Source organism: Cydia strobilella, chromosome 2, assembly GCF_947568885.1.
Source record: "Cydia strobilella chromosome 2, ilCydStro3.1, whole genome shotgun sequence".
In the NCBI taxonomy this organism is placed as follows: domain Eukaryota; kingdom Metazoa; phylum Arthropoda; class Insecta; order Lepidoptera; family Tortricidae; genus Cydia; species Cydia strobilella.
In genome coordinates this window covers 5,210,189-5,236,976 of record NC_086042.1, presented here as the reverse complement: position 1 = coordinate 5,236,976, position 26,788 = coordinate 5,210,189, and the positions used below count along the sequence as shown (strand labels likewise).

The 26,788-nt window shown below is 38.5% G+C and overlaps 2 protein-coding genes across 2 annotated transcripts in view; both read left to right on the top strand.

The window, feature by feature from the left end:
* LOC134751099 (progestin and adipoQ receptor family member 4) overlaps positions 1-13,870 on the top strand; it is a 94,654-nt gene extending 80,784 nt beyond the window's left edge. Inside the window, exons 5-6 of the mRNA XM_063686447.1 lie at positions 6,268-6,408; positions 7,699-13,870. Coding sequence (XP_063542517.1) covers positions 6,268-6,408; positions 7,699-7,764 — 207 coding nt within the window. The 3' untranslated portion in view covers positions 7,765-13,870. The remainder of the gene's footprint in view (positions 1-6,267; positions 6,409-7,698) is intronic.
* A 385-nt stretch (positions 13,871-14,255) lies between these two features.
* On the top strand, positions 14,256-23,321 carry LOC134750182 (scolexin B-like). The gene is made up of 6 exons (XM_063685311.1): positions 14,256-14,404; positions 17,848-17,977; positions 18,545-18,698; positions 21,657-21,809; positions 22,557-22,694; positions 23,105-23,321. The coding sequence occupies exons 1-6, from the start codon at positions 14,284-14,286 to the stop codon at positions 23,270-23,272; spliced, it is 864 nt and encodes a 287-aa protein (XP_063541381.1). The 5' UTR covers positions 14,256-14,283; the 3' UTR covers positions 23,273-23,321.
* Positions 23,322-26,788: the final 3,467 nt, after the last annotated feature.

Genomic DNA, 26,788 nt, shown 5'->3' with positions numbered 1-26,788 from the left:
GTTAAGTAGCCTCGTTGCAGTAACTTTAGTCACTATACACAAGTAAATAGTATATTAATCTCAGCCGGCTCGTTAGCCACTTCGCATTCCATCGCTCGGTCGGGCTTCATGGCTCGAGACATTAGCTCGGCGACGTCGCCATTTGTTAGGTTTCACTTCAATTAGGAAAGGCTATCGGGAAAATACATATAAATACCATACCCCACTAATATTGTTAGGTATTTACTTAAAATTATTATTGTTACTTAGCTATAACATTTTCGAGTCTAGATATTAAGATTATTATATAAATAAATAATAATAAATATTCTATGTTGCGGCATAGAATATTTATTATTATTTATATATATGAGCCTAGACTGCTGCCCACTGTTGGAAAAAGGCCTCCCTTTCCACGTATCCCGGTCTTGACCCGTCTCCTACCAGTTATCTATCTATAATTAAATTATATATCATATCCGGGCAGATTTTGTCAAAGTGCTTGCACGAAGCGTACAAGGTTCACCACTTCTTCAATCTACAATGTGAAAATATTTCAGAAAATACAAAAATAAGGAGTGCATTTTTTTTCTAGATGACCATATGATCTGTTTAATTGTTCATGGATGTTTTCTACGTATGTATTTAAGTATGTATCTATATAAATGATATATGTATATCGTCGGCGTCTAGTACCCACAACACAAGCCTTTATTGCAACACAAGGCGTACTGTGGGATTAGGTCGATTTGTGTATAATTTTCATTTTGTAGGCGAGTGGTTCTCCTCAGCCCAAACCTGGCCTGGCGCCAGCTCCCAGAGTAATAAATCACTCGCACCCCATTCCAGATAATCGCCGTACTGTACTCGCCATGTACTCCCGTTGCTTACCGGGCGTATACTCGAATGTTCAGACAAGTTTATGTGGCCTCGAAGTCCATAGTACAACTATTAATGCGCAATCGGAGGCAGCAACATAGGAGTTCGACTCAACACCCAGCGCTTTCTAAGTTATTGGAACAACAACGCTTCCTACGTGCATGATCGGGACAAACAGCCATACTTAGTTATATTCAATTAGGCCTTCCAATAGGCCAATAGACTATAGTTCAAAAAAAAGTTTTGTCATAACAGCCTACTCTGTCTTTGAGCCCGTGCATAGGCTACTTTATTCTTGAAAAATAAAAATTACTACCCTTCCCCTAAAACGAGTTTTTCATAACAGGCGTAGGTAATCCCACGCGGACATAGCCAACGAGAAAACAACTAGTACATAGGTACCTAGGTACCTGCACCTGTATATACATCTGCTCTAACCAACTTCATACCGGTCCAGAGCGGGCTTAGCACGGTAGCATTTTTATCATCTGTCACTATGCCTGTCACTTTCGCATTTACATACTTGTTAGAACGTGACAGGCATGCTGACAGGCGATAAAAATGCTACCGTGCTAAGCCCGCAGAAGTTCGGTGGGGAAGACCTGTGTAGAAACTTTCTGTAATACTCGTACCTCCATCTCGCACGTCAGAACCAAACGCGCCTGTTTATCCCCAAGTTCGAATCTGCCAGACCACTCCGGAAATACGGACCGACCCTTTAGACTTAAATGATCTGTAACAAGGGTAATGTTACATACGGTTAATATTAAAAAGAACGTCTAAACATATCATCCGTCACCAAGAGAATTATTAGTTATAAATATTATATAAATATATAATATTCATTTTTATTAATGTTGAAAACGTAGACCTTATATGTACAGTACCGGCCAATCACCTTTGAGTGTTTTTGTATGAGCTTGTATAGAGTAAACAATATAAGTTAGTTTGTAGGTTGCATATTTTACTAGTCATTTTATACAAATCTATGATGAATATTGCAATGAAATACTATGAATTACTAGGATACCCAGCATATTACTAAAAAAACCTCTAGCAAAAAAATGAAGTTAACAATACATTTAAAAAAAAACTATGAAAAAACCATTACATCAGACCAATTTATATGTAGAATGTATAATGATGTAGTGTTTTACACAAAAGTCTGCAACCTACTCGTAAGGTACGAAGAATATTAAATTGTATACCGCCGACATTAGGTACGTTCTTTTAGATAAGACTAACTTGGACGTAATGTAATGCCTGATGTAATTTAGCACTAAGATCAGCTCTTATCGGATTGCCCTCGGAATAATGAAAGTAGGCGAAAATAGGTTTTTATCTATAAGTACGAATTTGAAATTGACTTGTACGTTACCCTGTTTACCTATCCCTTGGTTCTGTTCTGTAATTGTTGGTAGAGAATGTCATTTGCATGAAGCAAAACTGTGACCAACTGTATGTGAAATTTGGTCACTGTGATAGAAAGACAAGCCGGGATCAAGGATCATACTTTGTGTATGGGAGGGACTATTAGGAACTCTTACTACTAATCTCAGAGCCACAGGAAAGCCAAATTACCGTCTTATCATTACCTCGTTACGACGTCGTCGTCGTGACGTCGTTACTTTTACCTACCTTTTACTGAACATATTTTTTTGTGAATTTACATGATATAATTTTTTTATTAAGTACCTACATAATTATTAATGTGCGGCTAACGGATGAAAATTAAGTTGAAACAATGTATTTGTAAGCGATGGCTCTTAACTTTGTGTACGTTTACAGAATAGAAGTGAATCTAACTACTGTGTGACCCAATTTCAGTTGGCGTTTTTATTGGATTCCATAAGATAAAAGAGGTAGATAAAATGGATAGTTTATAACTATACGTTGTAGGGAAACCATATTCTTTTGGTGTTTTTCGGAAAACAGCGTATAGCTTCAGTGCATCCGGGACAAACCGTTGAGTCATTTTCACAAATCATTATTTGCCCATAAAGTTGCGTTTAGTTAAAGTTAACGTAACCTAATGTAATGTAGGTAGTAGGTATATTGTCTTTGATGACCGTAAAAACCATTGGAATAGTTTTCTCGCGTTCCGTTGGGTTGTTGCGAAACAGGAAAGCAGGATTCTATATAAATAAGTAGGTTACCAACGTCAGCAAAAACAAGCTTGGGGGACTTCCCTTCGGAAGTTTGCGATGGGCGAACCGCGGCGCCAAACTTGCTCAACTCGCAAGGAGATGCCATAACTATGACGCATTAACCCATCGAAACTCGAGCGGAACCTATTTATTATAGGTACTTATATAGAGAAAAAGAAGGGTTAAGGTCAACCGGAGTAATTGCCACCATGGGATTATTGCGTTTTCGAGTTATTTTTTAAATAACATTAGTTACTACAGCTCCCTACATTTAGAGAAAAAGGCCAGAACTACTTGGAGGACAACACGTAACATAGAGGGCGTTTTACCTAATCGTATTCAAATTGTTGGCTATTTTGAGAATTTGTTTCACCTCAGACCTACATACACGGTGTAATTGAAACGAAAATGAAAAACCGGCCAAGTGCGAGTCTGTGCAAGTATATGACATTTATTTCAGTTTACTGAATAAGTATTTCAAGCATTTCCAATAAATACATTAAATATACTTCGATTATTTTTATTTGCGTACAGGAAATCTATAATTGAAATATCACTTCGGAACGCCTAACTCGTTCATATAGCAAATTTTATTATAGATGGCGATCCTATATCAGTCTCTCGTTTTTACACTCGCTCATCTATAGATACGGGAGTTGAATAATATAACCGGCCGTAAGTTTGTTAGCTAGTAGACATCTAAAACTAGGCTAATAGAATCTGCAGATGATTGACACCTTTGAAATTAGGAAAGCAATTTCGAAGAGATGTTATTGACAATATGATTGACGCGGCCTACATCAAGAAGTTATAGATTTCTACGAGTTGTTCTAATATCAAGAAACTATTATAGCGAGTAGCCACCCTCTAATACACGTTTCTTTTTTGTATAAGATCATGTTATTAATTTTATTTATCAACTGCTGCGGATATTAACCTCTATACTTTTGGTTACGGCTAGGCCGGCAGGCAACTACAAGTAGGTAATATTTTAATATCCAGACAGGAGAAAGAATCCCATATTTACAAAAAACAGTAAGCTAACGTTTACGGGTGTGTACCAATTTAATAGGAACATTTTTAGACATGCCTTCTCATTATTTTTACATAAGTATGTCTTAATCAAAATATTTTTTTTAAAACTAAATAGGTACCTACCTACTGCCAGTTTTACTCAATATACCTATATACCTATATACCTATATACCTACTTATAATAAGAAAATATTAGGTGTTCGTAGAACTGATCGAATCAGAAACACGGAACTACGCTCCAGAACTAGAGTTGCAGATGTAGGCGTCAAGACCGCTAAGCTTAAGTGGGACTGGGCGGGACATGTCTGTCGCATGCACCCGGAAAGATGGGCCAAAATGGTTACTGAGTGGGACCCACGGAGCACCATAGACGGTGCAGGCCGGGGTTCAGGCAGACCAAAAAGGAGATGGCGGGACGACTTGGACGCATTCTACCCCAAATGGTGGGAAAATGGCGATGACAGGGTCGAGTGGAGAAAACGAGGGGAGGCCTTTGCCCAGCAGTGGGACACCAAAATTGGCTAATAAAAAAAAAAAAAAAAAAAAAAAAAAAAAAAAAAAAAAAAAATAATAAGAAATAAATATTCTATTCTATTCTATAGATATGAGTGTGGATATAAGATGTTCTATCATATTCTTAAATAGGATATTTAAGGCGGTTCCCTGAGCCAGAAGGCGAAAAATCTCCTTATATGATCCTGTTTGTCTAAGAGGCGTTGATATTCGTAGACGTGGAAAAAATATATGTAGTTCTTGAATATATTATCTTTAACAACATAGCTTCCGATACATGAATTATGACACTTCGCTCGATACAATTAATTCCCAAAGTAACCTCTAACTCGGACTTTTAATCCAACTTTACTCGGTTATTTATTATGTGATACTATAAAGAAAAAAAGAAGAAAAAACAATCTTAACATAAATAGTAATTTCATAGCTTTAGAATTTCGATATTGTTAGGTAACGTTTTTAAAATAAATAAACACCGACAAAATTCGATCAAAATTGACACTTGGCGCGTATGTTCTTTCCCGTTCTTTCTTGCGAAATGTGACAAAGACAGCGGCAAACCGATGGAACGGCCTTAATAGACTTTTATATTTATATTATAACTGATAAGAAAGATAAGTATAATGAAGTACTGTTTTTTTTTTATTAAGGTTTTTGTGGGTCTTATAAATAAGATGCTCCGGTATTTACAGAATATTGTAAACCGACTTCAGTACTTTAAAAAATTCCTTTATTATGGACCATTCTTCATATCGTACGGGTAAAGTGCATAAGAGGTTGGCGGTTACGACCTCGTACTTATCGCCATAGATAAAGCACTGTTCTCGTTCTGATATTGTATTTATTTTGTCTACTGAAGGTCAGCATTAAGCTCATGTGACCATGGCTCTGTGTGAAGATTGCTTACTATACACATGTTTGTCACTGGTGTGGTATAAAAAATAAACCAACCGCGTAAAGTACTTAATTATTATCTACTCAGGGTACTTGAGTGAAAAAAAAACATTATTGTATAATTGTAATATTTGGGTTAAGGCAGTCAACCATTATTTAAGCCGGTAAGGGCATTTATTCGTGTGATGAGCACAGATATTTGTTCCTGAGTCATGGATGTTTTCTATGTATTTAAGTATTTGTATAAGTATTATATGTATACACGGTGTTTCCTGTAACAGGAGCAATAAATTAAACTGGAGGCTGTACGCCTCAAACTGACCAACATTTGTTCAGCAAGTTTTTAAAATTATGTTTTTTTTTTAGATTATATCTTTTTCATACTAATTAAATATTATTTTCAATGTACGCTGCCATCTGTGTGTTTGACGTTGCTTGTCACCCTTTAAACATAACAAATTTTGCAATACATTGCGTCTTAGAATAAACTTTAAAGTGTAATGAAAATCAAAACACTAGTTATTTTTAAAAGTTGCTGAACAAATGTTGGTCAGTTTGAGGAGTACAGCCTACAGCTTAATTTAATGCTCCTGTTACAGGAAACACCCGGTATATCGTTGTCTGGGTGCCCCCAACACAAGCCTTCTTGAGCTTACCGTGGGACTGTCAATTTGTGGAAGAACTATATTATTATTTTTACGTCACTAAGCCGATACATGACTAATCTAGAGGCTAGTCGGACATAAAACGATCAATTACTAAATTTTTTCTTTCTTTTAGAAGTATGGAAGCCTAAAAAAGTTTGTTCTCCCGGTTATAGGACGCAGTGTCACTCGGCGGCGGCGTGATCGGCGCCATGCACATCCCCGAGAAGTGGTTCCCAGGCGCCGTGGACCGCTGCCTCAACTCGCACAACATCATGCACGTGCTGGTCGTGCTGGCCGTGTACTCCATGCACCAGGTGAGGGTTCCGCCGGCGGTGGTTTCATGCACATCCCCATACCCTGGAGTACTCCGTGCCCCAAGTGAAACGGGTCACATATAGTCCATGCAACAAATGAGAGCCAGAATAAATACCTACCGGTAACTATTCTGGTCGCATGACATGGCTAAGTCACTTTTCGCCAGTTAGGAAGAGGAGAGTGGTAAATGTCATGTGATATACCTCTTCACCTTATTGTGTTAAAAGTATAAAAAAGGAAGAGTTATGATATGACGTCGTCTTTTTTTGTATGGGAAAAAAAAATCAGAAACCTATCGTCAACGTAACGTCATAACTACTCCATTTTTTTGTGCTACGGGTCAAATTGATTCAAATGGCCTAAAGATCCATCGTACCGACTTTCATACTTAACATAATTTGCAGCATCTTACTGAATTTCGGGGTGTACCGCTAGGACTATTCGTTTTCCTTACAGAAGTCCAGTCAATATGTGAACAGTTAGCAGTTGTAGTATGAATTTCCGGGAAACTTCTATGTTGGAAAGGTTATCTAGATCCAGGCATCAGAGATGTTTTGCGGAAACTATTATGTAGAGTAGTCGTCCTTGTTGCAATGTACCTATTGTACCTATCTATATTTTCCATGTTGTTTTAAATTCGATCTCATAAAGCTTGCGCTTGTTATATTATATTGTTACCACACACGGTATTCTTTGGTTTCTTGACTTGCTTGATAGCTAACAGAACATATTGTAGAAAGCATAGAGAAATATTAAGTAAAGAAAGTGGTAAGCAACTCCATACATCAGTTTTCTTACCAAAACGAGAATTATTTCGTAGTCAACATCTAACGTCAAGTAGTGGATTTATCAGTACCACTACTTGACACTGTCACAAGTGTCGCTACTGACGAAAAATGTAGTCCAAAAACAATTTACAACTAATATTACAAGCAGAAGGAGTTGAAAATAGAGGTCCGGTTAATCCGGTTATAATATTATGCTGAAAATTGTTGAACATTAGTTTTCGTTGGTCGCGACATCTATTGTCAACTAGCAGTACTGATAAATTCCGCTACTTGATGCTAGATGTCGATTAAGAAATAACTCGCGTATTGGTAGTGTTGTATGGCGTTACCACTCTTTCTTAGTAGAAAGACAGAAACAATATACATGCGTATTGTAAGGGGAATAACCTTCTCCCTCTCTTTGTTTTTCCGCTGCTAAAAGTTTCCTCCACATTCAATTCCGTCTGTCAAGTTTCCTGATTAAGATATTGTAGGTGTAACGACAGTAATATTGTATTGCAGGTGACGACGCTTGACCTGGCGTGGATGTCGCGCGTGGACTGCCGCGCGCCGCTGCGCACGCTCTGACGGCCCGTCTGCGCGCCCGCCCCCTGTGCCCGACACCTCGCGTCTTCACGATTCGCCTTCAGGAACTCTGCTGCCGGCAACGCAACGGCTTGAACGTTCTTACTCATGGTAGCCCCTGGTCACCGGTTGTGAGTTGTGTTAAATCCAATAATCTGTCAAGTCTTAGACAGAAAGTTCAGCTTAGAAGGTCCAACTCACAACATTAGGTTAATTGGGACATTAACGGAGTTGTGAGATTTTGCTCCAGTTGACATTTATGGTTACCTTAAGATCTGGATACCTTAAAGCTTATTCGCTGACCGCTGCCGTACCTATACTTAATTACTAACTTTAATAAGACTCATTTAATACACGAAGAAGCCCGTGCTTATTATAAGCGTTATTCGACTCTATAAAAGTAATGACGAAAGTTTTATCTTGGTCTTTATCACGCGATCAATGCGATATCTAATCACGCGAGCAAGAAGGCCCAGAACGACATTTTTAGACGCCAAATCTGCTTAATAATGGTGTAGTCCAGATGTACCTTTATGAGTTATTCTGGATGGAATCACGCGTTATATTGTAGTTTCCAGGAACATTTGTACGATATTGCGTTGCGTGGCTGGTTGAAATTGCTTAGGGGCAACAACAAGGAGGGGCTCCCTCGTGCCGTAGCGAACAGGAAAATGCCTACCTATTCTGTGAAGGTAAACTACTTCCGCCCTACCCTACCCGTGACATTATATAATCTGCCAAGGGCCTGCCTCATTTGGTCGTCTATCCAAAGCAATGTTTGTAGTCATTCCTTCCTGGTTAGAAGCAGGGCTCGGAACCGGTATTTTTTAAAAACCCCGAAATAGCCCAATATTTTGAATTTTTATATGCTCATTACGTAGGACTGAATCATGTATTTAGGAAACAATTTTGCATTATTAAAACGTCCCATTAAAAATCAAATTATAAACAAAAGAACGTAATAATACCGGTATTTTTGTATTTAGTAAATACCAGTTTCCGACCCCTGGTTAGAAGTAAGCCAGTCTTCGGTATTCGTATTATGATTTGAAGAATGACTTACTGAACTTCGGACCTTATTGACTACGAATCCACCATAAGGTAATCATAACAGTTACAATATTGAGGATAATTTGTTCAAGGAATATGGATGGCGATGCCGTCATGTTATAACGAGAATGTTGTTTTTCCACTTTATAACAAATGTTGATAGTCACTACAAAAATATCTACGCTGCGAACGCTTTCAATATTGACTAACTAAGAAATACTTAGGCTGTACACGTGTACACTTGTACAGATCATTCATATCTGAGCGCATATAGGTGTAGATATTTTTGCAGCTCTTTGTTCAAACCTGTGAAAGCCAAATAACTTTGAGGTGTGGCTAAATAAGTTTATTTTTAGTCCTAGTTATAAAACATTTCATACATATTGTTTTTTTTTTTTCAATGAATACGTACTTTTAAAACATGTCTGAAGTCTATATACAATAATTCTTTGCCGCCATATTATTAAAAGTACATGAAGATAATAATTTTATAATACTGCAAAATCGCTGATAGGGGTCGCCTTAGGTTGTATAGCTTTAGTGAAGTATGTTCATACCGTATCCCCCTGCGCTGGACATATCCGCCTAATATTGCCGACGCATAATTTGTATTAATGTCTATTTGGATGATTTGGAACGAAGGCAAATATCGCAACTGACCAAAACGAGCTCGTCCTTGTCAAGGCAGAAGACGGTATGGACGGTGTCCCGCTTTAATGCACCTTCCTCGCTCGATACTAATACAATTAACACGCTATTAGAACACCTCCACTTCGTGACGCATTGGGAATTGGAAACAAAATGTGCATTACGAGTATCAAGATTGTTCAAATCATTCCGAACACGAGACATTCGTATGAGAGCAATCTGTGACTTATAAATATTTTGTAGTAGACAATATATCACGGCCTACGAATTCGGATTTAGAATAGATTACAACGTTGGTGCCAGCTGTACACACTCGTCGAGAGACCCCGAGACAGGCCGAGAATGAGTGTGTACATACATACTGCTTCTTTCTCGTCCGCTCTTTGATTGGGTCGGATGGAGCGTTACCGAGACTCTCGGCGAGAGGCTCTCGTCTCGTCGTGTGTACAGCCGGCATAATAGTTAGTTGATTTTGATTGATTTGTCGAAGGCACCTTCCTGTACGAACCTGTGCCGAAGCCACTTTTAACAATAACTAGATCTTTAAAAATAGGTAGATAGCGTTTCCTCGTACTTAATAGCTAATTAGAAGTAAGGTTTGAGAATTAATGACTTTTTTCTTTAATCTGTAATCGCGGGTAAACGTGGCGGGTGAGTGCTCGTCCGCGAACGGAACTTCATCAAAGGTAGGAACGTTATTAATACGGGTATCACCGCAACTGTCGATGCCGAAAAGAAAATGAGCAAATGACTAAACTTCATAATACCGGCTGATATCAGGTCGAGTCGTCCGGATCGAAAAGAATGATGTCTTACAACAGGTCTTATCCTAACCCATTGATTTGACCACCAAAGACGTTAACAGACCCGCACGGTTACCGTGTAATATCAACCTTTTTAGCATTCCGATAAGGTTTACAATGGCAGTAATTGCAAGTTGTATAATTAAAGACGAGGCATTGAAAGGCTTAGTTTTTTCTGACCGACGTAGACTATATACGGTGAAACCCTAAATTGGCAGACCACGAAGTCAACAGATAATGTAATAGTTACTTAATGAGATTCCAATAATTAATATTCTTAACCTTCAAGTTATACATGTATTTTCATCACACTTGCGAGTAAATTACTCAAATACGTTGCAAAAAATTGACAGTTAGTGGTCCGCTTTACGTGATTTATTAATACGCGGCAAGTAGAGAAAGGGACTAACTATTTGGTGTAGAGATACGATTAAAGATATTAGTGTATAAAATATGGTTTAAGTATGTAATATAAAAATTAATATTTAAAAAAAAGTTAAACCGACTTAAAAAAGTATAAAATAAAATATTATCCCGTTTTATATTCGCTAGCAACTGAAACGTTTGAAGTCGATGCCAAGCCAAATAGTTACAATTACAATACTGGTTCTTTCTTTCTTATCAAATTACACCAGGGTTGGCATTTGATTTGACGGTGTTGACGCTTGTAAAATTTGGCTTGGCACCGACTTCAAACGTTTCAGTTGCTAGCGCATATAAATCGGATAATATTTTATTTTATCCTTTTTGAAGTCGGGTTTACTTTTTTTTTAAGATTTATTTTAGTCTTAAGTTTTTCATATGAGTGATGCATCATTCTGTAAGACTCGTTCCTGTCTGGCCAAACTGTCATGTCATTAAACATTTTTGCGCTTCGAGTACGTATCAAGTTTCAAGGTCTGGATCTGAAGCTATCAAGATTTGAGGACTTTGACCTCATGGAACCCATCATCAGAACTAGATCTTAATACAAATGTTCCTTCAGAACTTACTTGCTTAACAAACATAACGAAGAGGACAAATCGCCAAAAGTGAAATATGCGTTGTTAAAGAGTCTCATTCTGGTCATCATCAGCAGTCCCCTGGCTTCATCTAATGGCATTGTTTTGAATGAAAATGCTTGGATTTTTGATGAAAATACTAAAATCGATATATGCCTATAAGATTTGAGGAATTCCCTGGATTCCTCACGGATCCCATCATCAGAACTGGGTTTTGACAAAAAACGGGACCAACTTGGGACTAGGGAATATACATTCAAACAAAAAAGATATTTCCAAATCGGTTCAGAAATGACGGTTCTGAGTATACATACAAAAAATACGGTCGAACTGATAACCTCCTCTTTTTAAGTCGGTTAAAAAGACAGCTAATAAATAACCGTTATACTTTTACCTATAGGTATCCATAAATAAATGGTTCATGAGACTTATAAGTACTTAAGATGACTTAAACGACAAAATTGTAAAGGAAAAATCCATTACTCCCTTGAGAATTATATCAGCTATAACTATCGACACACATGCGTGCGACAACACCTTTTACTAGCAGCAAGTGTGATGAAAACAAAATGATCAAAGTTGTTGCTTTAAGAAGTGTTCAAGTGCCGAACAGTTGAATCCGTTCATATCTCATTCTGTAACATCCTAGCTAGACCAACTGTATGAACACTTAATAAAGCGGGTTGTTAATATGAATTTGTGCAGATACGATTGCTACTAATGATTTGCATAGTATTTAAGAATTACTACAATTAATTCATACATTTTTATTCAATCTGTCCTTTCTATAAAATAGCTTTAGGCTACCCTTTTCAAGGTGCCGGAGGCCAGAGGTACCAGTGATCTTACGATTTCTCTATATTCGTATGTTTTCTTCATGAGCAACTCATTATAAAAAATTATACTTGGTACTCCATGACAAGTCACTATAAGGTTGTTTCGGGGACCGTAGGAGACCGTCGCTAATAGTAACTTTCGTTTTGCCTGCCGAGTAAGTGAAATTGTTAGCTGATGATAATGTATATAAAACAAGTACTTCTTGGGCATTCCAAATAACCTGAATAAAAACCGTGCACATATAATTATGACTAATTTTTCTGCGATTTTTTTGCGATTTTGAGATCGACGTCCTTGGAGCCGATATAATCAAGGTGAAAATCGCAGAAAAATGAGTCAAAGCTTTCTGGGTCGGTGGCGACTGGCGACACGCACATCGTGTAGTGTATGTAGCCGCACTTATTCAGCCAGGTAATATTTAACACCACTACGAGTACCTACATTGTACATCCGAGAAAAAATGTCAAAAATGTTTGAGCTAACTAATTAAAGCGTGTTTGTGTCAGGTCTCATAGTCCAGTTTTTCCTCGGACCCGGATTGTCCATCATTGAATGATTTCAACTTACACGGCGGGTGGAACAGAGCCCTACAACATTGTTATATAACCTAATTCTTGTGACCAATGAGCGGTATATTTTTGTATGATCGGTGTTGTTTGTGTGTTTGTGGTTTGCTTCGCAGCTTGATTGCAAGTGAGCATCGCGGGTGAACTAAGTAGACTACCTTCGCTAGTTTGATAGTTTTAATCTAATAAACTAGTCGTAACTTACAGTAGTACGTGTAGATAGGTAGATTACAAGCAATAAATAATAGACAAAAAATATTGTTGAGAAATTTGACAAAAGTAGCAGAGAAACATTAAAATAATGAAGGTACCTGTACCTACTTTACACAGCTATTGTTGAAATTTTTTACTGCGTCTTTTGATAGCAATTCTACTTTTGTCAAAGTTCTGTTGTTTTGATTATTAATTTAACATGAAGGTAGTAGTGTTACATGACTCGAAAAGTGTACTTGAGGTTTTTTACTAGATGTTAGAAGGAACGCACCGCTGTTCTGCCGTCGCCGGCATCTACAATTAACTAATACTAATTTATCTATAACATCAGTCATATTTTTGGAAAGCGATATTCCGACAACGTATTTACAATAGAATAGCATTTATTTTTCTGTAAAATTACTTACCCCCTTTACTCAGATGTTGATACCTTACCTATACCTAGCTACTTATTTTTGATCATTGAAGAGTTAGACTAATCTTTGAATAGTACTTTTAGGGCTGTTATTTAAGTTGTTGATATTAAAGTACTCCTTGTGAATTTTACAAATTATCTCGCCCAAGTATCAATTATTTACACGATTATTATATCATTAACTTAATCCACGTTTTTATAAGTAGCCAATGAAATTGTTTAAGAATGAGGTAATTATAGCGTACGTTGACGACAAGCCCACCCTGGTCGCCCTGGACTCCCTGGACCTGGATTATGGTTTCCTTAGATGTTTGAAGAAATATATTTTGAATAGGTTACGTTAAATAGTGAATGTAGAGTGATATTCAAGAGCAATATAACAGTATTTAGTGTATTAAATATACCTCTCATGTTACATGTTTAGTTTATTTGGCATTATGGTTTGTATCTTACGCTAACGTAATAACGCGAGTCCGTCTCGGATATTTTACCTAGTTGTACAGATCTATGATCAAATTCTCAAATTGTAGCCATTGACGAGAAGGTACCCTATTAATTAAACCTTATTTGACTCAATGTTGTCTTTCATTTGTTTTACCTTTTTGAGCGCGTAAGTCATTATAGTTTTGAAACCCGCTATTAAATTATTTTATACCTAACCCTACCCTCAAAGCAAAGGGCTGCTTGCTGAGAAATGTCTGATTAAGGTGGAAGTGACTCTCCCTTTATTTGCGGTTGTTGCTAACATACACCCAGTTCCCCATGGGCGCGCTCGGCCCTTAGCATAATTAACTGTAAATAATTTAGCTAATGTGGTTTTGTACAAGAAAAAAGAAGTACACAAACAAAGTACAAGCAACCAGCAATTAAATCACAAATAGATACTCCCCAATAACAAGCAATTAAATATGCATCTAACGATCATAAGAATTTATATAAAGGCTCTACTGATATAGACAGGTCTAGTCAGTGTTTAGTGTGTAGTGACGATGAATGCGCTAGTAAGGTTATGTGTAGTGGTCGCGGTGAGCCGCGGCGCCCTGGCGCGGCCGGAGAACCGGACCGAAATGACCACCACTGACTCCGGACCGCCGGAAGTAACTGAAAACCGTAAGTAACTTTTAAACAATAACCACCAATAGATATTGTAGGTAAATGTTTTACTCAGTAAGCACACTGTTGGAGTGACGTTGAATGCGGTAGTAAATGTTGATTATGTGTGTAGCGCTCAGCGCCGGAGATCGGGTGCGTAGCCAACGTGCAATCGTTATTAATGCTCCGTAGCGAACGAAACGCAACTGTCACTGTCTCACTGGTGGGGAAGAGAGATGACTTCTCTTCTTCTTCTTTTTTTTCTTTTTCTTTTTGTATTTTCTGTGTAAGGTAGCAGTGGTTTGGTATTTTACTGTCATACTGTTTAACTTGTTTGATAAATAAATAAATAAATGACTACGATTATCGTAGTCATTTATTTATTTATTTATCAAATACGATACGCTACGGAGCGTTAACGATTGGCACGTTGGCTACGCGCCCGGTCGATGAGGATATCGATACAACCACTACTACTGATTCCTGTTCGACGGTTCGAAAACTTAATTATGAGTAGATGACGATGACTACTTAATGAATTTAGTCAATCTGTTTAAGAATTGCCTATAAAAATAAAAATAAATGTGGCGCCCTCAATAATTTTCTACAATTTGATGTCGGACTATATCTACACTTGGCTCTTGCATTTTCGCTAAAAATAGCTGCATAAAATGATGACGATCGTAACATGAAAGCATCAAAACCATCGAGAAAATAGTCGTCGTTTGCTAGCCCGATACTCACGGCAGGTATCAATATCATTAACGGATCGCAACATTGTGCATGGATATAAGTGACCCATAAGGGGTATTATTATCTTCTCATGTTCCTACAAGTGTATACATTTTTTCGGTTAATTAAAATGCCAACAGTTTCAATATTAAGCTGGTATATTCTTGCTGTTAGTGGAAAATGCCAGTAGTTTAGTTAAACTGGTAGAGTGAGTGGTGGAATATTGTGCGCTTCCAGCGAGACTGATTGCATGAAGATGACAAATGCAGGTAGTATCGCAGATAAAAAAACAGGTTTATGGCTAATTACATTTTATTTGAAAATACTACTAGCCAGATACCAAAATATCTGGATGACACTACGATAACACGTGACTATTTCCAAAACCTGGTAGGTACATAATTCGATTGGCGTTTTCAATCAATGATTGTCATCTTGACTAGGCCCCCTGGTTCGCACTGATTATCTGCTGCGGAGCTTTTTCAGTTCCTACCACCGCAAATAATGGCTCGTCCCATTGGCAACCGAAAATGCATTCATTATTCCACTTTTTCGTTTTTTTTTTCGGTGGCAATCGTGGTTTGAGGATACGATATAGGTAGGATTATGAGCGATAAATTCGGTGAATGTGTAATAATTACGTTTCAAAGTTTTAAGTGCCGCAACCGCAACTAGTGGTTAAAATATTTTTTTTATATAGTTACCTAATGATTTGAGCTGGAATTCATTATATAAAAATATGTTATAAGTGCAGTTGGTATTCTGACTTACAACTCTCAGTCAGAGCTACTTATTCTCTGAATGGCCCAGCCAGACATTGATATCATGCGAATTAGATCATTGGTGGAATAAATAGACCCCAGGTAGATATTTAGAAAACAACACAACGCTACTACCAAACCATTTAACGCCTTGAGGGTACCCAATCTTTTACAGTCAAGGGCGCAGTAGCAAGTTTAAAATTTAATCTCGGCGCCCTAACCTAGTTAGGCTATCGAAATACATTGTAGATAGTACATGGTGAGGAGGATTGCCTCACGGCACCCCTTTTTACTGTATACGGCGCACCAGGGCGCCGCGGCGGGGCTATTGCCTTTTTGATAAGAGAGCATTGAAGAAGCAAAAAATAGTTATTTGTGCAACAAGAGAGGAAAGTTGGTTTTTCTTGCGAGTGTTTATTTTGAGTCCCGAGAAAGCGAAAGATTCTAAGGTAGAATCTTGAGCGTAGCGAGGGACTCAAAAACACGAGATGTAAAATAACTTTGCTCTCGTGTTGCACACATAATGTTTCACCTCAGTAGTGAGAACATATTAAAGGTTAAAATGTACTTCGAATTACACAGAATAAACAGAAAAAAAAAGTATTATAATATGTACGATACGATACGATAAGATACGATACGATACGAGACGAGACGATACCGGACCGAACCGTACCGGACCGTACCGTACCGTACCGTACCGTACCGTACCTTACCGTACCGTACCATACCGTACCGTACCGTACCGTAAAAGTATGAAGTTCATGGCCTTCACTAAATTAAAAAGCTACATTGTTTCACTCCCTGGAGTGACGAAAGTAGGCTTGTTCGAGCTGCTGAGGTGAAAAAGTAGTTATTACAAACATATTACATGGCCTTCAAAAATATTAGAAACGTTAACACTTTTCAATCAGATATATACTATCCGAAAACGACCGATTTTTCAAGCAAAAAATTATAAATAGTTTATTTTTAGTCTCGCTATCTCACCGCAGATACCTATTCCGAATCCCACGGTCATATTGCGCATGCGTTCTATTGTGTCAATTTTTATCGATTTATAACCAGCCGAGCGAATAATAGATCTTAACGCACACTCATTCCAATTTCTTGCAAAACTCACTTATTGAATTATGTTAGATCGTTACTACTTTTCCAGAATAAACGCATGATGTAGTAAACACACATACAAACGCTAGAATTAGAATATGATTACGGCAAACACCATTATACCTAGGTAGGTTTAACAAAAATAAAACGTTTCCAATGACACCAGTCACAGTGTCACTAAAATTCCACGCTGCTAATATATTTGTTCACCGCCTACTTCAGTGTCTATACGTCATGTAGAGTCGGACCATGCTAAGGGCCACTAGCCAAATAACTCTGAGTTAACCGTTTATATACAAACGGTTAACTCCGAGTTAGATGGCCAACCCGGGAACGCGCATGTGGCCCTTAAGTGCTACATCAAGTATGGCTCCTATGGGATATTATGTATGCATTGTATGCATGGCGCTAGTTATAATCTTAGGCATAATGTACGGCCAAGCTGAGTTCGGCCGGATATATCAGCTGTACGTAATAATAGTGTCTATTGTAATATGTATTTTTAACTTATCTCTGTCTCCGTCTTTTGTATGTTATATTATATATTAATTTTGTTGTTTTTCTTGTTACCTGTCGTGATTGTTTCACCGGATGGTCTCACCGGAAATCAGCGCTGGAAGTCGCCAGCAACATGCTGAGGTGAGACCATTTCGTGGCACTTTTTCTTTTTATTTATGTTTCTCTGTTTTGTATAACTTTCCATTTGTGTGTGCTAACGAATAAATTATTTCTATTCTATTCTATTCGTTGTCACTGTCAAGTCGGTGCTTAGCGTGGTCGTGCCAGGAAATAATCTTAGCTAGAATAATGATATAAAGTTTCGTTCAATATAACAGTCGATGCTCGTCCAACTTGCAGCTATCCCCAAACCCCCGAAGAACGACACGGCGACGGCGGTGCATCGGCGGGTCCCGTCGGCCGTGCTGTTCGGCGGCACGTGCGGCGGCACTGTCATCGGGGAGCGCTGGGTGCTCACCGCGGCGCACTGGTCAGTCTTTAACAAAACATTTCAAACTCACTCTGGCTCTGATACTTCTTGCAGCTGTCCCCAAATCCCCTATGAACGACACGGCGACGGTGGTGCACCGGCGGCGGGTCCCGCCGGCCGTGCTGTTCGGCGGCACCTGCGGCTGCACATCGGCGAGCGAGCGCTGGGTGCTCACCGCGGCGCACTGATCAGTATTTAATGAGTGCAGTTTTAGTAATCTATGCATCCTAATTACTGCCAAGTAATAAATTGTATTGGCTAATATTGTACTTCGCGTCATATTATAACGAAATAAAAACAAAATTTAACAGTTACAAAAATGCATATTAGAAGTAGATACCTACTGTAAACACAGTTAGTCATTATTGAATTTTTTATTTACATAAAATAGGAGTCATGAACAAAATTTGTTATATGTTATTAACTTATTATGTAATAAATCAGCAGATCACACAGCTAATCATAAAACTTCGCAACATTATTTAGTTCATGTTACGTCAGTTCATCAGGATTAAACCTAGATGTACTTTACTGTTTGTATGTAGTTCCAAAATCAAACGTTTTCAGCACAATCTTCTCAGGGGCGGACTACGCTGTGGCAGGCACGGGCCACACCGACGACGACAGCGGCGTGCAGAGGTCCGTGAAGCGGTTAGTGGTGCACCCGCGCTTCACCGTCGGGCCTTATTGGTTGAGAGCTGAGGACTTTAACATCGCCCAGGTACCACGACTTGCTTTAACCCTTAAACGGACCAGATTCAATAATATTTACAACATCCAAAATCGAAAATATTCTGAGGTTTATTGGCAAAGAGTTCTGCTCCTTCACGTCACGCTACGCACGTCAGACTGAATGGTTAGAAACACATGGCAGTAGAGAACAAAATAATTTTTAAGAAAAAAAAACCGACTTCAATGGGGGATGCCGCTGAAAGTTTACTTATTGTTGATGGTGCACTCTTAGATTCCAGACAATGAAATGAAATAGACAGCATATTTTGCGTAATTATCCTAATCCATCTTTTGACTAATTTTGCCTAATTGCCTAATTATTATAATATTGCCTAATAATGTAGAAAAGGAGGTAAAACCACCCACTTTTCTAGTAGCATTTCGTTTTTGTAAGGGTCGCAGTTCTAACCTAACCTAACCTAACCTACTTTTCTGATAGCATTTCGTTTCTGTAAGGTTCACAGTTCTAACCTAACCTAACCTAACCCACTTTTCTAGTAGCATTTCCGGGTCCGGGTCTGGGTCCGGATCCGAGTCCGGGTCCGTGTCCGGCTGTCCGGGTCCAAGTTTGGGTCAGAGTTCGGTCCGGGTCCGGATCCGAGTTGGGGTCCATGTCCAGACCCGGGTCCGGGTCCGAGTCCGGGTCCAAGTTTGGGTCTGGGTCCATAAGGAAGAGAACAAATCGCCAAACGTGAACTATGTGTCATTGAAGAGTTCCATTCTGATCATCATCAGCAGTTCCACTTAATCAAATGTCACTTTTTTAAATGTAAATGCTGGATTTGTTGATAAAAATACAAAAATCACAATATGTATGCATTTCATATTTGAGAAGTTCCCTCGGTTCCTCATGGGTCTCATCATCAGAACTCGAGCTTAACAAAAATATGACTTAAAAACTTAAGTTTCTTAACAAACATAAAGAAGAGGACAAATCGCCAAACGTAAACTATGCGTCATTAAAGAGTTCCATTCTGATCATCATCAGCAGTTCCACTTTGTCAAATGTCACTTTTTAAAATGAAAATGCTGGATTTGTTGATAAAAATACAAAAATTACTATATGTATACCTTTCACATTTGAGGAGTTCCCTCGATTCCTTATGGATCCCATCATCAGAACTCGAGCTTGACAAAAATGTTTCTTGAAAACCTAACTTGCTTAACAAACATAACGAAGAGGACAAATCGCCAAACGTGAACTATGCGTCATTGAAGAGTTCCGTTATGATCATCAGCAGTTCCACTTTATCAAATGTCACTTTTTTAAATGTAGGTGCTTGATTTGTTGATGAAAATACTAAAATCACTATATGTAAGCCTTAAACATTTGAGGAGTTCCCTCGATTCCTCATGGATCCCATCATCAGAACTGAGTTTTGACAAAAACGGGGCCCAATCTGTATGTATATACTTACAAAAAAAAAAAGAATTTTCAAAATCGGTCCAGAAATCATGGAGTTATGGAGTAACAAACATTAAAAATAAAACAACCGAATTGATTACCTAGGACCTTTTGAAATCTTGAAGTCGGTTAAAAAACACGCCATTGTTCAGTAGTTCGACGAAGAATATTACGTTCGTAACAAAAAAGGGTTTTTACTCACTGCAGAATTATCTACATTGGACAGCAAAAAATACCTATATCCGGCTCCTTGCTGTACCTAGTACACACAGAAAATATACTGACCAATTAACATTTTACTGCGATATTATGTTATAAATATGGGCTAAGTAAAAAAATATGAGTATACGAGTAGGTGCTTAAATAAATTATAGTGTAATTAGTAAAATGAAAATATCAACTCTGGTGGTTGAAATATCTCGAAGAACAATTTAATAAAATGTTGAAAGACTTTCTAATAAATAAATGCTACTACGACTTTTTTAATGATAATGTTACAGACATCTTCTAAGTAATTTATTAAAACAATGACATACTTACTTAAATTACTATGACATACATACCTAAATTTATAACAAAACAATTTTATAATATGAATATTGTACAATAATTTATTTATTATAATACATTTATTAATGATCTCATGTGTAATTAGAATAATTGTTTTATGACCTGATATTTTTTTAGATAAATTAATAATTTGCTACATACAATACAATAAAAAATATAATAATAAAATGTTATGAGTAAGCTATTGATATGCTGTGCCCTTACAGGGTCCATGTGAGACATTGTATATTATAATTTACATCTATACTGTACCATGGTTGCAATAAAGAATTATGAATTATGAATTATGAACTCAAAAACGGGAACTTAAGTCTCAAACGAATCTATTAAATAAAAAAAATTAACAAAAGTTTGGAAACAATTACTATTATTGACAAAAACGCGTTCGGTCAAATGAAAATTTGGCAAATCAAACAAAGGCCAAAAAAATTTCGAATTTTCGATATTTATTTTTTATTTTATTTGAAAACATATATATAGGTACAGCATTACAGTCGAAAGCAAATCACTGTACACTGCAAATTATAAAATACGTAATAAATCAGATCACAATTAACTTTCGTCCATCACCTCACAGTACCGCAGACACATCTGATACACAACTATCCATCGACTTGCAAACATAATTAATTAATTCATTCTGGTGCCCATGACAGAAGCGAGTTCACCTTAGAGCATGAACAGCTGGCGAATTTTTATGTGCTACAGTGCGTGTAATTGGGACTGCCAAAAGGTTGTGACTTCGCGGTCTCAGGAGATTTTGGGCACAAATGGAATAGTGAGTCTAACACTTCTTCCTACCAGCTCAAGACAGTCTGTATCGCCACGTATTTCGCATGTTGTCACTAGGAGATTGTACTTAATTCCGCCTTACTGCAAGGGAACTAAAACCTAGCGATCCTAATAAGTACCTACTTGGTCGCATATAAGAATGGATAATAAGAAAGTAATACATATTTATTTGGTTGTCAGGTGGGCGCACACTGGGACTTTCTGCTGGCGGAGCTGGAGGAGCCGCTTCCGCTGGACGGAGTGAACATCGCGGCCGTGCTGCTCGATGACGAGGGCTACCTGCACCACGGCACGCCCGTAGCCTACGCGGGTTACGGCGCCCAGCACCATGGCGTGAGTACCTCGGAGTTGGTGGTCAGCCTTTCTGCCATAACTGAAGAAACCGCTGCCGCTCGGCAGCGCGCAGTTAAACCAGCGATTTGCATATTGAATTGCAAAAACAAACAAAACAAAAGCACCGAGCTTATAGATTCTTGATCTCATAAACTATCTAACTATGCAAAGCATATGCTATGTGCTTTATGTTAGTCAAGCTATGTATATACATAGCTTAGGATTGGCTCCGGTCCTGCCACCTTCAGAGAGTAGGTAATTACAGCTATAATATTTTTTTCCTTAAAAAAATCCTATTATGGGTCCGAATGTGGCTGGCCAGGCCGAACTTGGTCTTAAAGACTCTTTTGCAGACGTTACAATAGAGTTGGCCAAACACGTTGTAAGTATACACGTACCACTTAGTACAGTCAGCTGCAGAAAAAAGGTACCCCACATCCATTCAAATTTACGGAATTTGAAAAAATCCTTTTCTTGTACCATTATTATGAAACGCGTCATTAATAAGCGTGAGCGTAGTGAAATTGACCGGTGGCCATGACCGTGGCAATACAGTGGAACGGCGAAATAAATGCTTAAAATTTCTGTGCAGTTCTGTTTAAGCTATGGTTACCTAATTTACAAAGTCTTGTATAAAGTGCGACCTTGATCGTCTAAAACCTTCTAGGACGCATACGAAACGACCATACGCTGCACGCTGTCAGATTTTGGAACTAGTTGTATCTAATAAGAGATGTTTGATTCCAGGAGACGATGCGCGAAGAGATGCATTTCATGGAGCTGGAGACGTTAGACAACGATGCTTGCGCGAGCCTGGAGCAATTCAGCCCAGAAGATATGTTTTGTGCCAAGGGCCGACCACCAAGGTTCGACTCCGCGTGCAACGTAAGTATAATTCAGAAAAACTTTCTAGAGCAACACAGAGTCAAAATGGAGAAGTAGTATTCAAAACATACCTATGATTATGCTAGGTATAGCTTATTTATCGGGAAATCGATCTAGCTATAGATTTCATTTCCTCGAAAAATAGTTTTCTCGAGTTTCCATGCAGTCGCAGAACGCAATAAAACCTACCGATATGGTCGATATATAAATAAGAGCAATTCTGTAGCCAAATATTTATCATTTAAAGAAACTAAGCATTGGTAGCCTAAATAATAGCAGACCATTGCCGTTTGGTGTATAGTACAGACTTAGGTATGTTGTATTACCGAGAACCTTTCAGATTTCAGTCTGCAATCGTCAGTCAGCGTGGGTCACATATTTGTTTTTATTATAAATGAACATTTTTTCAGGGTGATAGCGGTAGTGGCCTGGTGACGGAGGGCGAAGGTCCACGGAGACTGGTGGGCGTGACTTCTTGGGTACAGGACGACGCGCGCGAGTGCGCGCCTGGCAAGCTCGTCGTGTTCTCGCGCGTGTCTGCCGTGCGCGACTGGATCAAGCAGGTCACTGGCATATAGAACATAACTCCAGCACCAGCAGGCTGCCGATGGAAAGCGAGGGCGAGGTGCTGTCCTCTGAGTCAAGCAGATCATTTGCATTTAGAACAGAACCGGCATATTATATATTGTGATGCAATTACCCCAAAGACTGCAACGTCCTTAACAATTCCATTAGTCTACATCATGGCTCCTCTACACGATGGCCCAGCACTGGACCAGCGAGCTGGCCATGCGATGGTTGAGAGCACGCTATGGAATGGGCCACGTGTAGATGCGTACGACGTCCCATTGCTGGCCCACTACCTTTGATGTGCGGACGAAAAACCGACACCGTGGCTACTCCTCGCCATCCCGCCGCGCCATAAGCCATCCGACACCACTACCCTCTCTACACGCTGGCCCATCTTAATGACCTAGTATGATGGCCGATCGTGTAGAGGAGCCATCAACGTTAATGTGCCACTAAAACATTTATGAATTGAAACATCTACTTATATGATTTTATGATGCAGTTAACATCGCGTAACTACGCCTTACGAGTTAAGTTTAACTTCATCTTAATCATTTAATAAATTATTAATACTAATGTATGAAACCGTCACAATAAAGTATAAAGGAATACTTACTACCTTAATACTAACAGGTTTTCTAATGTATGTTACTTAACTGTTAATGTTTATTAGTAGCCTTTTAAATAGGTAACATATTTTAACTATAAAGTTGTACGTTTTGTGCCACCGTTATGCCACCACTACACTTTGACAGTGTTCTTTATACAGTTTGTAAATCCAATCTGGCAATACATTAAACCAGATATAGAATCATTGGTTAATATTTTCATTGTATTTGTAAGCAAAGTTAGAGATAAACTATGTGAATATAAATAGTATTTCTTAGGTCCTATACTAACCACCGTTTAAATATTCGCCCGGATTTAGACACTGTATTCAAAATATTTTTATCACGCAAATGTTTCAAATGTATTCTATCATTATTTAGTACTAAGTAGTTTTAATATATTCAAACAAATCCAAGAAATAAAATAAAACCTTTTTAATAATGAGACTGGTGAGTAGTACCTATACGTGTGCAAAGAATTGAAAAACACAATTGTTTGTGATTCATTGGTTCCATTAAAATTTAATATTAGTAGATAAATACATGTGCATTATTCCAAGAACTAGCCAAGTACCTATGTACATAGAATAGAATATAATGTTTTTATTCGTAAACACACAGACAATAGACAATAGACATACATCAAAAGAACATAGTGAGAATAAAGTGTCACGAAATGGCCTCATCTCAGCATGTTGCTGGCAACTTCCAGCGCTGATCTTCTGATGAGACCATCAAGTTTAGTGATCTAAATATCACGGAAGGTAACAGACAAAAAGAAAGAAACATAAATTAATGCTTAAAAAAAATACACAGTTTATACACTTAAAACAATAGTGAGCTAAAAACATAATGACCTAAACTAAAAAACTTACAAATAAAAAATCTGACCTAGGTCTCGGTCGTGTGGTAGGGTGCCCAGAAGGCTGGCCGCATTTCCGCGCTGTATAGCTATGCTGATGCGCTGCGCGAAATAGTGCTTACCGTGGTCACCGGAAGCCTCAATAAGACGTGCCGATATCTCCTTGTGGAGTCGGCGCGCACTTGGCCCCCACGGCCCCAGGGTTTCAACCCCAAACGCCGCAAACAAGTAGCTACTGCCAAGGGCAGCATACTTGCGACGTTTGAGGTTTTCGGCTGAAGATGCAGCCGCACCAGCTTCAACTTTGGTGCCCGGAATGTGGGACGGCGCCAGGGTGTCTACACAAGTAGCATCCCAGACAAGGGGCCGACCCATACTCCAAGGCACCAAAGTCATTCCGTCGGGCCTCTTGCCGTTGTCCCTGGTCAGACCATTGGGCTCGAGGACTGCCGGCACCTTGGCCCTTCGGATGACATCGTTGATGCTGGCATGCCGAGGGATTCTCCCAGCACTTCGACTGCATGAGAGGCCATGGTGACCGAGACCATCCACCGTGACTCCACATTGGCAACGGTGAGGTACATTGGTTGGTGCGCCTATTCTTAAAGATATGGCTAGACGGAAGGTGGTATTGTCCAGCAAAGTGCCTATGGTTGTGGAGGGTTATACAAACATACAAAAAAAGAATCATACAACATGACGATATACATGACATAGACCGCGGTCCGCGAGTCAGGAACAGATTTCCATGACCAGTCGCCTCCCGGGCGATAACTAGATCCCGCTCCGTTGGTGGGTTGAGGAATGGCAGCAGAGAAAACACGTAAAGTAAAAACAGTCATCGCCTCCCGTTCGGTACTCCGTCAGATGATAGCAATAGATGCCATTGTGAACAAAAAAAATCGTCAGCCGCTTGAATCGCGGTGTAGAGACCGCCAGCCGCCGCCATCATAGATTGTAAACGCATAAAATTTACAGAATAAGTACATAAGGAAATACGTTGCAAGCATCCTTAACAGATCTCATCTCACGTTGCACGTTGCTAATTTAGTCATCGATGACTAGCTATTTCTTCAACATAAGAGCAAATTGTAAAATGACATGCATTTTTAAGTAAAAAAAACGTATTTAAAACAGGATATACGAAAACTAAAACAACAACTTTTGTTGATATCCACATTAAGTTTCCACGAGGTAAGTACCTGTTCTGAACAATAAAAAAACGGCCAAGTGCGAGTCGGACTCGCGTACGAAGGGTTCTGTGCCATTACGCAAAAAACGGCAAAAAAAAACACGTTTGTTGTATGGGAGCCCCACTTAAATATTTATTTTATTCTGTTTTTTGTATTTTTTTGTTATAGCGGCAACAGAAATACATCATCTGTGAAAATTTCAACTGTTAGCGGAAGCCGCTCGACCCCAATTTCAAAGGAATACCGCAAATCGATGTACAGGTTAGCCGTTTGGCACACACATACTAGAGCCCAAAACAAAAATTTTGACCCGTAGTTCCTAAAAAAATTTCGCTGCGGGGGGTGGTAAAACATTTTTTTTTTGTATGGAAAAAAAATCCAAAACCTATCGCGTGTGTTATCATACGAAAGGGCTTTTTGAGGCGATTCTAAAAATATATCATATCATTACATTTCGGGCATTTTTTTTTAAATAAAACAAAAAGAATTTTCGAAACATACCAAGTTTGGGCTCCTCCAGACACGATATGGCTAATTTTTTTTTTGTACAATATACCACAAATGATACGTGATATCCTCATGTATAACCCCAAGAAAGCAATTTTGAAAATAATATCATTAGCAATTTTTTTTTTTTAATTTTTCAATTTTACAAAATGACAGTTCTACTTCAATACCTATTTCACGGGACTTATGGAACTATACTGCAGATACGGTACAATGAAATGAAATGAAATGATGTGATATATTTTTAGAATCGCCTCAAAAAGGCCTTTCGTATGATACCACATACCATAGGTTTTGGAAAAAAAAATTTTTTTTTCCATACAAAAAAAAATGTTTTACCCCGCAGCGAAATTT

Bases quoted from the DNA above. Each gene is read 5' to 3' on its own strand.
- LOC134750182 (XM_063685311.1), top strand. From the start codon at position 14,284: ATGAATGCGCTAGTAAGGTTATGTGTAGTGGTCGCGGTGAGCCGCGGC. The intron at 17,978-18,544 runs GTCAGTCTTTAA...AAACGTTTTCAG, and splicing joins GTGCTCACCGCGGCGCACTG to CACAATCTTCTCAGGGGCGG. The intron at 21,810-22,556 runs GTGAGTACCTCG...GTTTGATTCCAG, and splicing joins ACGGCGCCCAGCACCATGGC to GAGACGATGCGCGAAGAGAT.